General features: G+C 38.1%; 1 protein-coding gene across 2 annotated transcripts in view; it reads left to right on the forward strand.

Annotated features, from left to right (window-relative positions):
• Window positions 1-16,838, forward strand: part of WNK3 (WNK lysine deficient protein kinase 3) — a 147,327-nt gene that overhangs the window by 105,854 nt on the left and 24,635 nt on the right. The window contains exons 17-20 of one of the 2 annotated variants that reach the window (XM_060138500.1): window positions 2,756-2,987; window positions 3,387-3,517; window positions 4,336-4,958; window positions 7,518-7,746. In XM_060138500.1, coding sequence (XP_059994483.1) covers window positions 2,756-2,987; window positions 3,387-3,517; window positions 4,336-4,958; window positions 7,518-7,746 — 1,215 coding nt within the window. The remainder of the gene's footprint in view (window positions 1-2,755; window positions 2,988-3,386; window positions 3,518-4,335; window positions 4,959-7,517; window positions 7,747-16,838) is intronic. The other variant, XM_060138501.1, reaches the window with a different exon arrangement.

Raw genomic sequence — 16,838 nt, forward strand, 5'->3', positions numbered from 1 at the left:
TTGCTTTGGCTATTCGGGGTCTTTTGTGTTTCCATACAAATTGTGAAATTTTTTGTTCTAGTTCTGAGAAAAATGCCAGTGGGAGTTTGATAGGGATTGCATTGAATCTGTAGATTGCTTTGGATAGTATATTCATTTTCACAATGTTGATTCTTCCAATCCAAGAACATGGTATATCTCTCCATCTATTTGTATCATCTTTAATTTCTCTCATCAGTGTCTTATAATTTTCTGCATACAGGTCTTTTGTCTCCTTAGGTAGGTTTATTCCTAGGTATTTTATTCTTTTTCTTGCAATGGTAAATGGGATTTAATTTAATTTCACTTTCAGATTTTTCAGCATGAGTGTATAGGAATGCCATAGATTTCTGTGCATTAATTTTGTATCCTGCTACTTTCCCAAATTCATTGCTCTAGTAGTTCTGGTAGCATCTTTAGGATTCTCTATGTATAGTATCATGTCATCTGCCAACAGTGACAGCTTTACTGTTCTTTTCCAATTTGGATTCCTTGTACTTCTTTTTCTTCTCTGATTGCTGTGGCTAAAACTTCCAAGACTATGCTGAATAATAGTGGTGAGAGTGGGCAACCTTGTCTTGTTCCTGATATTAGTGGAAATGGTTTCAGTTTTTTACCATTGAGGACGATTTTGGCTGTGGGTTTGTCATGTATGGCCTTTATTATGCTGAGGTAAATTCCTTCTATGCCTACTTTCTGGCGGGTTTTTATCATAAATCAGTGCTGAATTTTGTCGAAAGCTTTCTCTGCATCTATTGAGATGATCATATGGTTTTTCTCCTTCAATTTGTTAATATGGTGTATCACATTGATTGCTTTGTGTATATTGAAGAATCCTTGTGTTCCTGGGATAAACCCCACTTGATCATGGTGTATGATCCTTTTAATGTGCTGTTGGATTCTGTTTGCTAGTATTTTGTTGAGGATTTTTGCATCTATATTCATCAGTGATATTGGCCTGTAGTTTTCTTTTTTTGTGACATCTTTGTCTGGTTTTTGTATCAGAGTGATGGTGGCCTCGTAGAATGAGTTTGGGAGTGTTCCTCCCTCTGCTATCCCTTGGAAGAGTTTGAGAAGGATAGGTGTTATCTCTTCTCTAAATGTTTGATAGAATTCGCCTGTGAAGCCATCTGGTCCTGGGCTTTTGTTTGTTGGAAGATTTTTAATCACAGTTTCAATTTCAGTGCTTGTGATTGGGCTGTTCATATTTTCTGTTTCTTCCTGGTTCAGTCTTGGAAGGTGGTGCCTTTCTAAGAATTTGTCCATTTCTTCCAGGTTGTCCATTTTACTGGCATAGAGTTGCTTGTAGTAATCTCTCATGATCCTTTGTATTTCTGTAGTTTCAGTTGTTACTTCTCCCTTTTCATTTCTAATTCTATTGATTTGAGTCTTCTCCCTTTTTTTCTTGATGAGTCTGGCTAATGGTTTATCTATTTTGTTTATCTTCTCAAAGAACCAGCTTTTAGTTTTATTGATCTTTGCTATCGTTTCCTTCATTTCTTTTTAATTTATTTCTGATTTGAGCATTATGATTTCTTTCCTTCTGCTAACTTGGGGTTTTTTTGTTCTTCTTTCTCTAATTGCTTTAGGTGTAAGGTTAGGTTGTTTATTTGAGATGTTTCTTGTTTTTTAACGTAGGTTTGTATAGCTATAAACTTCCCTCTTAGAACTGTTTATGCTGCATCCTATAGGTTTTGGGTCGTCCTGTTTTCATTGTCATTTGTTTCTAGGTATTTTTTGATTTCCTGTTTGATTTCTTCAGTGGTCTCTTGGTTATTTAGTAGTGTATTGTTTAGCCTCCATGCGTTTGTATTTTTTATAGATTTTTTCCCATAATTGATATCTAGTCTCATAGCGTGGTCAGAAAAGATACTTGATATGATTTCAATTTTCTTAAATTTACCAAGGCTTGATTTGTGACCCAAGATATGATCTATCCTGGAGAATGTTCCATGAGCACATGAGAAGAAAATGTATTCTGTTGTTTTTGGATGGAGTGTCCTATAAATTTCAATTAAGTCCATGTCATTTAATGTATCATTTAAAGCTTGTGTTTCCTTGTTGATTTTCATTTTGGATGATCTGTCCATTGGTGAAAGTGGGGTGTTAAAGTCCCCTACTATGATTGTGTTACTGTCGATTTCCCCTTTTATGGCTGTTAGTATTTGCCTCATGTGTTGAGCTGCTTCTATGTTGGGTGCATAAGTATTTGCAATTGTTATATCTTCTTCTTGGATTGATCCCTTGATCATTATGTAGTGTCCTTCTTTGTCTCTTGTAATAGTCTTTGTTTTAAAGTCTATTTTGTCTGATATGAGTATTGCTATTCCAGCTTTCTTTAGATTTCCATTTGCATGGACTATCTTTTTCTCTCCGTTCACTTTCAGTCTGTATATCTCCCAGGTCTGAAGTGGGTCTCTTGTAGGCAGCATATATATGGGTCTTGTTTTTGTATCCATTCATCCAGTCTATGTCTTTTGGTTGGAGCATTTAATCCATTTACATTTAGGTAATTATCGATATGTATGTTCCTATTCCCATTTTCTTAATTGTTTTGGGTTCGTTATTATAGGTCTTTTCCTTCTCTTGTGTTTTCTGCCTAGAGAAGTTCCTTTAGGATATAGCATTCTATTTTTGATTACTGATTAGTCCATACAAGAAACTCCAATGGTAGAAACAGTTGCTCCACCTCACCTAAATTACTACCATTTTGGTTTTCCTCTTTTGTCTCCATTAGGAGATGTCCCCAGATGCTTCACTTCCAGGGGATCCAGAGGCCTATCCTGCTGCTGTGTCAAGCGGTGGAGCCATTCATCTGCAGACAGGAGGTGGATATTTTGGCCTAAGCTTTACTTGTCCTAGTCTCAAAAATCCTATTAGCAAGAAATCCTGGACTCGCAAATTAAAAAGCTGGGCATACAGGCTACGGCAGTCAACCAGCTTTTTCAAGAGATCAAAAGTCCGTCAAGGTAGTGTGCTTACAGTCAGGGACATAGACTAGGTAACATCATTTTTCATTTACTTCTGTTTCTTTTTGTTGTTGTTCATACACAAATCTTGCCACTTTTTCCATGTAGCCCATGTATGTGACACGTCCCATTAATGTCATTGCCATTTTATTTTTCCTTTTGTAACTAATTTGATTTTAAAGTATTCATTTCATATAGATACTAAGTCTCGGGATAAATCTTGCAATGTCTGATTCAGAATTAGGGACTTCTACAATGTTGCTTATTACATTAACACTTTTTTAATTGTCTAGCAGGAGTTAAGCTTTTTCTACTTTTCTTCATTTTTGGTAATGTAAACAAATGTTGTCTTAACAAGCAATTTTCTCCTTTCTGCTTACAATTTGGCAAAACTTGCAGTGGATACAGAAGATACGAGATCACCAGTTGCTCCTGACCCCATTCCTCTGACAGGAGAGTCCACAGCTGATGCTAGGGCTTTCAGTAGATGTAAAGCAATGAGTGGATCATTTCAGCGGGGTCGGTTCCAGGTTTGTGTCTTTGGTTAAATCATCTACAGAGGCATTATAAAAGGTAACAGCATTGAAGATCTAGGTCTGTAGATGGTATTTATTTTAAATGTAGATCATTATCATATTTAATTTCTCCCCTTATATACATCCTGTCACCTTCTGTAGCCATCCACTAAAGGCGAATCTAAAGAAATGAGGATTTTAGTAGCTGGACTGGAGCACAGAAATGGGTCATCATTTTTTGGTGGGTGGTTGGGTCATCTTTTTTATAAATCTAATTTCATGTCCTTTAGAATCTTGGCAATTGAATTTTTTTCTTTTTTTCTTTTTTTTTTGCGGTATGCGGGCCTCTCACTGTTGTGGCCTTTCCCGTTGTGGAGCACAGGCTCCAGACGCGCAGGCTCAGCGGCCATGGCTCACGGGCCCAGCCGCTCCGCGGCATGTGGGATCTTCCTGGACCGGGGCATGTACCCGTGTCCCCTGCATCGGCAGGTGGACTCTCAACCACTGCGCCACCAGGGAAGCCCTCATTTTATTTTTTAATTGAAGTATAGATGATTTACAATATTGTGTTAGTTTTAGGTGTACATATGGAATGTTTTTTAATTGCAGAATTTTATTTGAGCAATATGAAGCCAATTCTCTTTGCAAAGGGCCCAATTGCAAAGCTTTTAATATTGCAAGTATAGATGGGATTTTTTAGTTTTGTTATTATCAGTGTTTGTACATTACAGAAGACCATCCAATTGTCTGTGCTATATATTGATATTGAATTTCTTTGTGGGTTTACTCTTTGGTTAGGCAGAGCCAGCCACCTTTGCCTTTTTGTATTTCAGGTGATTACAGTTCCTCAGCAGCAGTCAGTGAAAGTGACATCTTCTGGAATAGAACACATACCAGCATTCAATAAAATGACAAGCCAGCCTAGTGAAGAAGCTTTAGCCTTTACTAAAACAGCAAAGTCTCAATTGGTAGAAATGGAACCTGCCACACACAATCTGCAACCTTCACTTTCTTCTCAGAAGTTACAAGCTCTTCAGGAAACCTTAAAAGAAGATAAAAGAATTCCCAAACAAGCTGACAACTTCTCATCTTTCAGTATGGCTTGTGAGACTGTTGTATCTTTGATGACTCCAGAAAAGGCATTGGAAGAAAATTCAGCCACAGGAAGTAGCATGCAGTCTGGATCTGAACTGTTGTTTAAAGAGAGAGAGATACTTACTGCTGGGATGCAGCCTACCTCTAATAGTGAATTTTCAGCCACTCTTGGTGGCAGAGGGAAATCAGTGGCAAAGAGTGGTCCAGAGAGAGTAAAGTGCTTACCACTCCGTGAAGAAAAAGCCTATGTTCAAACACAGAGCTCACTCTTCTATTCACCGTCTTCCCCAATGAGCAGTGATGATGAGTCAGAAGTAGAGGATGAGGACTTAAAGGTGGAGCTTCAAAGATTACGAGAAAAGTAAGGACTGCTTCTCTTTTGTCACAAATTTGATTGCCTTGGGTTTTATAGAGCTAAGTATTTGATTGGTAACTAATTTTGGATTGGTGACATTTTAATGATGGAAAAAATTTATGGTTGAAAACTACAAAGGTAGCATCAGATCCCACAGGCTAAGGGCTCAGTCCCACAAGACTGCCTCCTTTCAGATGCCCATCATGAGTCCAGGTAGTGTTACCTATGGTTCTTAACAACTTGTTATAAATCAGAGGTTCCCACAAACCCCTCCCCAGGTTTGATTACCTTGCTAGAGTGGCTTACAGAGCTCAGGAAAACAGTTTCCTTACTAGATTATTGGTTTATTATAAAAGGATACAACTCAAGAACAGCCAGATGGCAAGGTATAGGGGAAGGGGCATGGAACTTCATGGCCTCCCAGAAGTGCCACTCTCCCAGCACCTCATGTCTTCACCGACCTAGAAGCTCTTAGAACCCCTGTAGTTCACGGATTTTTATGGAAGCTTCATTACATAGGCATGATTGATTAAATCGTTGGCCATTGGTGATTAATTCAACTTCCATCCTTATTCCCCTCCTTAGAGGTACCCATCCTTAGGGGCTATCCAAAAGTCACTTTGTGATCAGAGGGGCTTGTTTTGAATAATGAGACACTCCTTTTCCCTTTATCACCCTGGAACTATTTCAGGAACTGGAGCTATTTGAGGACAAAAGACCAAATATTATAACAAAAGATTCTCCCATTGCTCTTATCACTTAGGAAGTTACAAGGGTTTTAGGAGCTGTGTGCCAAGAACAGGGACAAAGACCAAATATATCTTTTTTATTATAAAACGTAATATCACAACTGTAAAAATGCACATAAACCAGTCTCCTATTTCTCATGCCCTAATCTCCTCAGAGGCAACCACTATGAACTATTTGGTATATATCTTGCCTGTCATTTTTCTTGCATTTACAAATATATAGTTTTTGAGTTTTATAAAAGTGGGATCATAATATATGTTACTCTACAATTTTTTGACTTAACATTGTCTCCTCTTCATATTCATGTTTGCACAAATAATCTTTATTCCATACATTGGAATAGCATATAGCCATTTAAAGTTTATTTAATCTCTCCTTAATGGGCATTTCAGTTTTATCCCATATTTTGCTTATGTAAAAAGTGTTGAAGGCAACATCCTTATATTTTTACATACTTATGTTAGTATTTTTGTAGGATAGATACCTAAAAGTGGAATTGCTGGGTTAAAAGGTTTGTACATTTAAAATTGTCATCCAGTGTAGATATACCATTTTACACACCAAACAGAAATATATGAAAGTGCCTGTTTTCCCACACCTTAACAAGATTAGATTGGATATTATTGATTCTTTTCATTTTATTCCAATCAGATGAATAAAAAATAGTTTTAAAAATCTGTGTTCTATGTATACTAACACATATATATGGAATCTAAAAGAAAAAGAAATGGTTCTGAAGAACCTAGGGGCAGGATAGGAATAAAGACGCAGACGTAGAGAATGGACTTGAGGACACGGGGAGGGGGAAGGGTAAGCTGGGACGAAGTGAGAGAGTGGCATGGACATATATACACTACCAAATGTAAAATAGATAGCTAGTGGGAAGTAGCCACATAGCACAGGGAGATCAGCTTGGTGACCACCTAGAGGGGTGGGATAGGGAGGGTGGGAGGGAGACAGAAGAGGGAGGAGATATGGGGATGCATGTATATGTATAGCTAATTCACTTTGTTATACAGAAGAAACTAACACACCATTGTAAAACAATTATACTGCAATTAAGATGTTAAAAATTTTGTGTTCTAATTAATACTAAGGATGTGCATCATCTCATATTTATTGGCTACTTGTATTTCCTCTTCTTTGGAGTCACCTTTTCATATTCTTTCCCCCTTTTTCTATAAAGTTGTTTCTTTTTTTCTTATTGATTTTTAGGAGCTATTTATATATTCGGAATATTAACCTTTTACTATATGTTACAAATTTTTTTCCTGTTTATACTTGCAACATATAATAAAGAAAAGGTTAATATTATCAGTACTATGAGACTTTAATTTTTTATTTTTTATTTTTTTTGCGGTACGCGGTCCTCTCACTGCTGTGGCCTCTCCCGTTGCGGAGCACAGGCTCCGGACGCGCAGGCTCAGTGGCCATGGCTCACGGGCCCAGCTGCTCCGCAGCATGTGGGATCTTCCTGGACTGGGGCACGAACCCGTGTCCCCTGCATCGGCAGGCGAACTCTCAACCACTGCGCCACCAGGGAAGCCCGAGACTTTAATTTTTTAACTTATTTTTTACTGTATTGAAGTTTTAGAAATTCGTTTTTGTCAATTTATTGAGCTTTTTGTTTATGTCTGATTAGTTTAATGTCACACTTAGGAAGGCATTGAAAATCTTAAAATTGTGAAAATATTCTGTATTTCCACATTCTTAATCTAAATTCCTTGTTAAACTTTACTTGTACTGGTAGAGTTCCTTGGCTCATTTGTATGGTGCCTGTGCCATTAAAATGCTTTCTGCATGATTTTCCTTCAGACACATTCAGGAGGTGGTAAATCTTCAAACCCAGCAGAATAAGGAGTTACAGGAGCTCTATGAACGCCTTCGGGCAATTAAAGATGGCAAAGTCCAATCATCAGAGATTCCTCTACCACCTGCATCACCACGTAGACCAAGATCTTTTAAAAGCAAACTTCGAAGCCGTCCCCAGTCCTTGACACATGTGGACAGTGGCACAGTTGTAACAGGTAAATCAATCTTAAAAGTGATTAAAAAAAACTGGTCAAAGATCAGCAAAATTAGAAAAATAACAATTAACTTATTTTTTATTAAGCTAAGGTGATTTAAAGAAGTATACATTATTCTGAGGTTCTTTTCCACTTTGTTGGTGCTGAATGTTCTTTTATGAAATAATGATGAGGATAGGTGATAGATTTTGGAGAGCAGATGAGTGTTATGTTTTCATTTGGAAAACAAATACCTGGAAACCCAGTTTAAATCCCCAAAATAAGTTTTTGAAATGTTGGTAGTCAATGGGAACTGCTGGTCTAGCATTTGGAGTTTGTTGAGGATTTTATTGCTTAACAAAGATAATCTTAAAAGTAAAGTTATGTGCTATCTGATGTAAGTCATCTTCATTTATTATGAGACTATTAGAAAAACTGTACATCTTTGAATTTGTAAAAAGAGAGGATCAGTCTCAACTTAATAAAGAAGTTGTTAATCAGGTCAGACTTACTTGGTTACTTGTGCATAGTCAAGGTGGGGTTGAGGGTGAACTGTAAGGGTATATGTGAGATCACAACAGAATTTGTGATAGGCAGAAAAATGGTCCCCCCCCAAAGACATCCATGTGCAAATCCCTGCAACCTGTGACTGTGTTCAATTATATGGCAAAGGGTAATTGAGGTTGTAGATGGAATTTAAGATGCTAATCAGCATTTTAAGATGGGTAGATATCCTGGATTATCTGAGTGGGACCAGTGTAATCACAAGGGTCCTCTAAAGTAGAAGAGAGAGGCAGAAGAAAAGATAAGAGGAAGGAAGCAGTGTCAGAGAGATGCAGCACTGCTGGCTTTGAAGATGGAGGAGAAGGGCCACAAACCAAGGAATGCAGGCAACCCATAGAAGCTGGAAAAGGCTGGGGAAGTTTGAAAAAACGAGGTTTATTATTCACAGGTCCTGGGGAGTACACATCGTGTGGGCCACATAGCAAGAGGTTTGGTCAGGAGGTGGGAAACAGGAGTACATACTAGAGAGCAACAGCACACACTAGCAGATCTGGGGTTCTTACTTTATTCTGGTTGAGGGTGGGGTACCTAGTGTTTCACAAGTTCACTGTTTATTGAGAGTGAGAGTGGGAATTAAAGCACAGGGAGGGAAAAGCAGGGTCACTCAAATGATCAGTTATCTAGGTCAACCAGGGCTTTCTAAAAGGGAAACTTCATGGGTGGGGTGGCCTGGCTCTTTATACAGTTGTATAGCTGGCAATGGGTTTATTTGAGATGGATTTCTTTGAAATGTATACCTCAGCAATCAAAAGCTTAATGTCAGGCACTTTCTTATTAGAATCAAAAAAGCTAATTGTCAGGCACTTACACCACACTGCTTCTTTCTAGTCAACCATGGGATCTCATGGTAAAAACATGCCTTTTGAGATTGGTTTTTTGACTCATAACATTGTCTTTGGGATTATTTAAGTTATTTTGTGTTATAATAGCTTATTCCTTTTAGTTGCTGAGTAATATTCCATGCTATGGATGTACCACAGCTTGTGTTTTTTTTCTTTTTCAACATCTTTATTGGATTATAATTGCTTTACAATGGTGTGTTAGTTTCTGCTTTATAAAAAAAGTGAATCAGTTATACATATACATATGTCCCCATATCTCTTCCCTCTTGCATCTCCCTCCCTCCCACCATCCCTATCCCACCCTTCTAGGTGGTCACAAAGCACCGAGCTGATCTCCCTCTGCTATGCGGCTACTTCCCACTAGCTATCTATTTTACAATTGGTAGTGTATATATGTCCATGCCACTGTCTCACTTTGTCCCAGCTTACCCTTCCTCCTCCCCGTATCCTCAAGTACATTCTCTAGTAGGTCGGCATCTTTATTCCTGTCTTCCCCCTAGGCTCTTCTGATCATTCTTTTCTTTCTTCTTTTTTTTTTTTTTAGATTCCATACATATGTATTAGCACACGGTATTTGTTTTTCTCTTTCTTACTTACTTCACTCTGTATAACAGTCTCTAGGTCCATCCACCTCACTATAAATAACTCAGTTTCGTTCCTTTTTATGGCTGAGTAATATTCCATTGTACATATGTGCCACATCTTCTTTATCCATTCATCTGTTGATGGACACTTAGGTTGCTTCCATGTCCTGGCTATTGTAAATAGAGCTGCAATAAACATTTTGGTACATGACTCTTTTTGAATTACAGTTTTCTCAGGGTATATGCCCGGTAGTGGGATTGCTGGGTCATATGGTAGTTCTATTTGTAGTATTTTAAGGAACCTCCACACTGTTTTCCATAGTGGCTGTATCAATTCACATTCCCACCAAAATGCAAGAGGGTTCCCTTTTCTCCACACCCTCTCCAGCATTTATTGTTTGTAGAATTTTTGATGATGGCCATTCTGACCGGTGTGAGATTATATCTCATTGTACTTTTGATTTGCATTGCTCTAATGATTAATGATGTTGAGCATTCTTTCATGTGTTTGCTGGCAATCTGTATATCTTCTTTGGAGAAATGTCTATTTAGGTCTTCTGCCCATTTTTGGATTGGGTGGTTTGTTTTTTTGATATTGAGCTGCATGAGTTGCTTGTATGTTTTTGAGATTAATCCGTTTTCAGTTGCTTCATTTGCAAATATTTTCTTGCATTCTGAGGGTTGTCTTTTGGTCTTGTTTATGGTTTCCTTTGCTGTGCAAAAGCTTTTAAGTTTCATTAGGTCCCATTTGTTTACTTTGTTTTTATTTCCATTTCTCTAGGAGGTGGGTCAAAAAGGATCTTGCTGTGATTTATGTCATAGAGTGTTCTGCCCATGTTTTCCTCTAAGAGTTTGATAGTGTCTGGCCTTACATTTAGGTCTTTAATCCATTTTGAGTTTATTTTTGTGTATGGTGTTAAGGAGTGTTCTAATTTCATTCTTTTACATGTAGCTGTCCAGTTTTCCCAGCACCACTTATTGAAGAGGCTGTCTTTTCTCCACTGTATTCTTGCCTCCTTTGTCAAAGATAAGGTGACCATATGTGCGTGGGTTTACCTCTGGGCTTTCTGTTGTGTTCCATTGATCTATATTTCTGTTTTTGTGCCAGTACAATACTGTCTTGATTACTGTAGCTTTGTAGTATAGTCTGAAGTCAGGGAGCCTGATTCCTCCAGCTCCGTTTTTCTTTCTCAAGATTGTTTTGGCTATTCGGGGTCTTTTGTGTTTCCACAAAAATTGTGAAATTTTTTGTTCTATTTCTGTGAAAAATGCCATTGGTAGTTTGTTAGGGATTGCACTGAATCTGTAGATTGCTTTGGGTAGTAGAGTCATTTTCACAATGTTTATTATTCCAATCCAAGAACATGGTATATCTCTCCATCTACTTGTATCATCTTTAATTTCTTTCATCAGTGCCTTATAGTTTTCTGCATACAGGTGTTTTGTCTCCTTAGGTAGATTGATTCCTAGGTATTTTATTCTTTTGTTGCAATGGTAAATGGGAGTGTTTCCTTAATTTCTCTTTCAGATTCTTCATCATTAGTGTATAGGAATGGAAGAGATTTCTGTGCATTAATTTTGCATCCTGCCACTTTACCAAATTCATTGACTAGCTCTAGTAGTTTTTTGGTAGCATCTTTAGGATTCTCTATGTATGGTTTCATGTCACCTGCAATCAGTAACAATTTTACTTCTTTTCTGATTTGGATTCCTTTTATTTCTTTTTCTTCCCTGATTGCTGTGGCTAAAACTTCCAAAACTATGTTGAATAGTAATGGTGAGAGTGGGCAACCTTGTCTTGTTCCTGATCTTACTGGAAATGGTTTCAGTTGTTCACCATTGAGAATGATGTTAGCTGTAGGTTTGTCATACATGGCCTTTGTTATGTTGAGGTAAGTTCCCTCTATGCCTACTTTCTGGAGGGCTTGTATCATAAATTGGTGTTGAATTTTGTCAAAAGCTTTTTCTCCATCTATTAAGATGATCATACGGTTTTTCTCCTTCAGTTTGTTAAAATGGTGTATCACATTGATTGATTTGCATATATTGAAGAATACTTGCATTCCAGGGATAAACCCCACTTGATCACGGTGTATGATCCTTTTAATGTGCTGCTGGAATCTGTTTGCTAGTATTTTGTTCAGGATTTTTACATCTATGTTCATCAGTGATATTGGCCTGTAGTTTTCTTTCTTTGTGACATCTCTGTCTGATTTTGGTATCAGGGTGATGGTGGCCTCTTACAATGAGTTTGGGAATCTTCCTACCGCTGCTATATTTTGGAAGAATTTGAGAAGGATAGGTGTTTGCTCTTCTCTAAATATTTTATAGAATTCTCCAGTGAAGACATCTAGTCCTCCTGGGCTTTTGTTTCTTGGAAGATCTTTTAATCTCAGTTTCAGTGCTTTTGATTGGTCTGTTTATATTTTCTGTTTCTTTCTGGTTCAGTCTTGGAAGACTTTGCTTTTCTAGGAATTTGTCCATTTCTTCCAGGTTGTCCATTTATTGGCATATAGGTGCTTGTAGTAATCTCTCATGATTCTTTGTATGTCTGCAGTGTCAGTTGTTACATCTCCTTTTTAATTTGTAATTCTATTGATTTGAGTCTTCTCCCTTTTATTCTTGATGAGTCTGGCTAATGGTTTATCAATTTTGTTTATCTTTTCAAAGAACCAGCTTTTAGTTTTGTTGATCTTTGCTATTGTTTCCTTCATTTCTTTTTCATTTATTTCTGATCTCATGTTTATGATTTCTTTCCTTCTGCTAACTTTGGGGTTTTTTTCTTCTCCTTTCTCTAATTGCTTTAGGTATAAGGTTAAGTTGTTTATTTGAGACGTTTCTTGAAGTAAGATTGTATTGCTATAAACTTCCATCTTAGAGCTGCTTTTGCTGCATCACATAGGTTTTAGGTCGTTGTGTTTTCATTGTCATTTGTTTCTAGGTATTTTTGATTTCTTCTTTGATTTCTTCAGTGATCTCTTGGTTATTTAGTAGTGTAGTGTTTAGCCTCCATTTGTCTGTATTTTTTATAGATTTTTTCCTGTAATTGTTATCTAGTCTCATAGTGTTGTGGTCGGAAATATTACTTGATATGATTTCAGTCTTCTTAAATTTACCAAAGCTTGATTTGTGACCCAAGATATGATCTATTCTGGAGAATGTTCCATAAGCACTTGAGAAGAAAGTGTATTCTGTTGTTTTTGGATGGAGTGTCCTATAAATATCAATTAAGTCCATCTCGTTTAATGTATCATTTAAAGCTTGTGTTTCCTTATTGATTTTCATTTTGGATGATCTGTCCATTGGTGACAGTGGGGTGTTAAAGTCCCCTGTTGTGATTGTGTTACTGCTGATTTCCCCTTTTATGGCTGTTAGCATTTGCCTTATGTATTGAGATGCTCCTATGTTGGGTGCATAAATATGTACAAATGTTATATCTTCTTCTTGGATTGATGCTTTGATCATTATGTAGTGTCATTCTGTGTCTCTTGTCTATTTTGTCTGATATGAGAATTGCTACTTGAGCTTTCTTTTGATTTCCATTTGCATGGAATATCTTTTTCCATCCCCTCACTTTCAGTCTGTATGTGTCCCTAGGTCTGAAGTGGGTCTCTTGTAGGCAGCATATATACGGGTCTTGTTTTTGTATCCATTCAGGCGGTCTGTGTCTTTCGGTTGGAGCATTTAATCCATTTACATTTAAGGCAGTTATCGATATGTATGTTCCTATTGCCATTTTCTTAAATGTTTGGGGTTTGTTATTGTAGGTCTTTTCCTTCTCTTGTGTTTCCTGCCTAGAGATGTTCATTTAGCATTTGTTGTAAAACTGGTTTGCTGGTGGTGAATTCTCTTAGATTTTGCTTGTCTGTAAAGGTTTTTAATTTCTCCTTCGAATCTGAATCAGATCCTTGCTGGGTAGAGTAATCTTGGTTGTAGGTTTTTCCGCTTCATCACTTTAAATATGTCCTGCCACTCTCTTGTGGCTTGCAGAGTTTCTGCTGAAAGATCAGCTGTTAACATTATGGGGATACCCTTGTGTGTTATTTGTTGTTTTTCCCTTGCTGCTTTTAGTATTTTTTCCATTTAATATTTTTACCTTGGTCCTTCATCTGCTGTGTGTTTCTCTGTCTTCTCATTTTGCTTAACTTACCATGTTTGGGGTCTCCTTTTCACAGGCTGCAGGTTCATAGTGTCTGTTGTTTTTGGTGTCTGCCCCCAGTGGCTAAGGTTGGTTCAGTGGGTTTTGTAGGGTTCCTGGTGAGGGGACTGGTGCCTGCGTTCTGGTGGATGAGGCTGGATCTTGTCTTTCTTGTGGGCAGGACCGTGTCTCGTGGTGTGTTTTGGGGTGTCTATGACCTTATTATGATTTTAGGCAGCCTCTCTGCTAATGGGTGGGGTTGTTTTCCTGTTTTGCTAGTTTTTTGGCATAGGGTGTCCAGCACTGTAACTTGCTGGTCATTGAGTGGAGCTGGGTCTTAACGTTGAGATGTAGATCTCTGGGAGAGCTTTCGCCATTTGATATTATGTGGAGCCAGGAGGTCTTTGGTGGACCAATGTCCTGAACTCCGCTCTCCCATCTCAGAGGCACTGGCCTGACACCCGGCTGGAGCACCAAGACCCTGTCAGCCACACTGCTCAGAGGAAAAGGGAGGACAAAAAAGGAAGAAAGAAAAAAATAATAAAATAAAATAAAGGTATTAAAAGAAAAAATATATATTATTAAAATTAAAAAAATTTTAAATTCATAAAAAAGGAAAGAAAGAGCAACCAAACCATTAAAGAAATCCACCAATGATAACAAGCGCTAAAAACTATGCTAAGAAAAAGAAAAAGGACAGACAGAACCCTAGGAAAAATGGTAAAAGCAAAGCTATACAGACAAAATCAAAGAAGTATATACATACACACTCACAAAAAGGGAAAAAGGAAAACAGTATATATTTCTATATATTACAAAATTAAAAAGGAAGAGAGCAACCAAATCAATAAACAAATCTACCAATGGTAATAAACTCTAAATATTAAACTAAGATAAACGTAAAACCAGAAACATATTACATGCAGAAAGGAAACCCGAAGTCTACAGTTGCTTCCAAAGTCCCCCACCTCAATTTTGGGATGATTTGTTGTCCATTCAGGTATTCCAGAGATGCAGGGTACATCGAGTTGATTTTGGATATTTGATCTGCTGGCTCCATGCTGGCTAGCTGTGGCGCACTAGTCCCCTTCAGGCTGTTCACGCAGCCAACTCCAGTTCTCTCCCTGGGATCTGACCTCCAAATCCGGAGTCTCAGCTCCCAGCCCCCACCCCCATCCCCGCCCTGGTGGGTGACCAGAGAAGCCTGTCAGGCTGGTGAGTGCTGGTCGGCACTGATTCTCTGTGCGAGAATCTCTCTGCTTTGCCCCCTGTACCCCTGTTGCTGTTCTCTCCTCCGTGGCTCCGAAGCTTCCCCCCCACCACCCCCCATCTCCACCAGTGAAGGGGCTTCCTAGTGTGTGGAAACTTTTCCTCCTTCACAGCTCCCTCCCAGTGCTGCAGGCCCTTTCCCTACTCTTTTGTCTCTGTTTTCTCTTTTTTCTTTTGCCCTACCCAGGTACGTGGGGAGTTTCTTGCCTTTTGGGAAGTCTGAGGTCTTCTGCCAGTGTTCAGTAGGTGTTCTGTAGGAGTTGTTCCACATGTAGATGTATTTCTGATGTATTTGTGGGGAGGAAGGTGATCTCCACATCTTACTCCTCTGCCATCTTGAAGGTCTCTCTGTTTATTTGTTTAGTGATTTTCCTTTACTAATTCTGTATTCCCTGAGTTCTTTGCTAGCCATTGAGTTCTTTGCTAGGTAAAAAATTTCTAAAAAAAATTTTTAAAGCCTGGTATGCTAGAGTTCACACCTGGGCCAGTACAGTTAGTGGTGAACCAATAATTGGTCAGAATATTTTATTAAATGCCTTGTCTGGTTGTCGTCGTCAAGAAAATCTCTGTGAGAAGGCACACCTTCAGGCTTTAGTTTGCAAGATATCCTTTGAATTTACTTCCTGCTTGCCCAGGAACTCAAATCGAGCCAGAATTGAATGACTAGTCCATTCTCCTTTTTCAGGTCTTTTCTGGTATGGCAGAGATTTATATTCCCAGGAATATGTCAGAGGTTTTCAAATTTTCCTATAGTCATTTAGTTGTCCTAACATTGTTTTTAAATTCTAGACCAGGATCTTATTTGCCCAAACTGAAATCATAGCCTTAAGCATCTGATTTGTTGCCAGCACTTTCCTATTGTTTTAGTAATGCTCTGGAGGTAGCCCCCTACCTCTTCCTGCCCCTCATACCCATGCCTGGCTGGGCTGAGCTGAACTCTGAGTGAAATCAAATATCCACCACACTAATAATACAGGTTTTCCCAGGTTGTTTCGAGTTCAGACAAAATATTGACTGTGCTCTGGGGATAGTGCTTTTAAGGGAGCTCAAAAAGAGGTCTGTTTTCTCCATTGTCTGCAGTGTTCCTGGCTTTTGGCTACCACAACACTGAGCTGGGGCGAAAGGGGTATGGGAATTACGACAAGTTAAAAATGTCACAGACCTCAGTAGTTTGTCCTGGGTTAATGATTTTTATTTTGTTCTTTGTCTTTGGATAATTGTTAGAGTTCTGAAATGGTTGGTTTTAGTTGTTTTGCCCATATTTTCATTGTCTTAAGAGCAAATTCACCTAGGTCCTTTCGCTGCATTTTTTGAAGGCATTCTCCTCCCTCTTTTTCTATTTTCTGAAACAGTTTGTGTTGAATTAGTATCATTTCTTCTTTAAATGTCTAGAAGAATTTTCCAGGGAAACAATGTGGGCTCAGAGATTTATTTTTTTAGAGGTTTTTAACTGCAAATTCAAATTCTTGAATAGTAGTTACAGGATTATGCAGGTTATAAATTTTCTGTTGGCTGAGTTTTGGTAGCTTGTGGATTTTGAGAACTTGGTCCATTTCATCTACGTTGCTGAATCTTTGTGTTTAGAGTTGTTCATTATTATTTTCTTAATATCTTATATATTTGTAGTATTATCATCTCTTTAATTCCTGATATCTGTAATTTGCATCATTGTTTTTCTTTGTCAGTCTTGTAGATGTTCATCAATTTTATTGATCTTTTCAAAGATCCATTTG

This window comes from Lagenorhynchus albirostris, chromosome X, assembly GCF_949774975.1.
Source record: "Lagenorhynchus albirostris chromosome X, mLagAlb1.1, whole genome shotgun sequence".
Taxonomy (NCBI): domain Eukaryota; kingdom Metazoa; phylum Chordata; class Mammalia; order Artiodactyla; family Delphinidae; genus Lagenorhynchus; species Lagenorhynchus albirostris.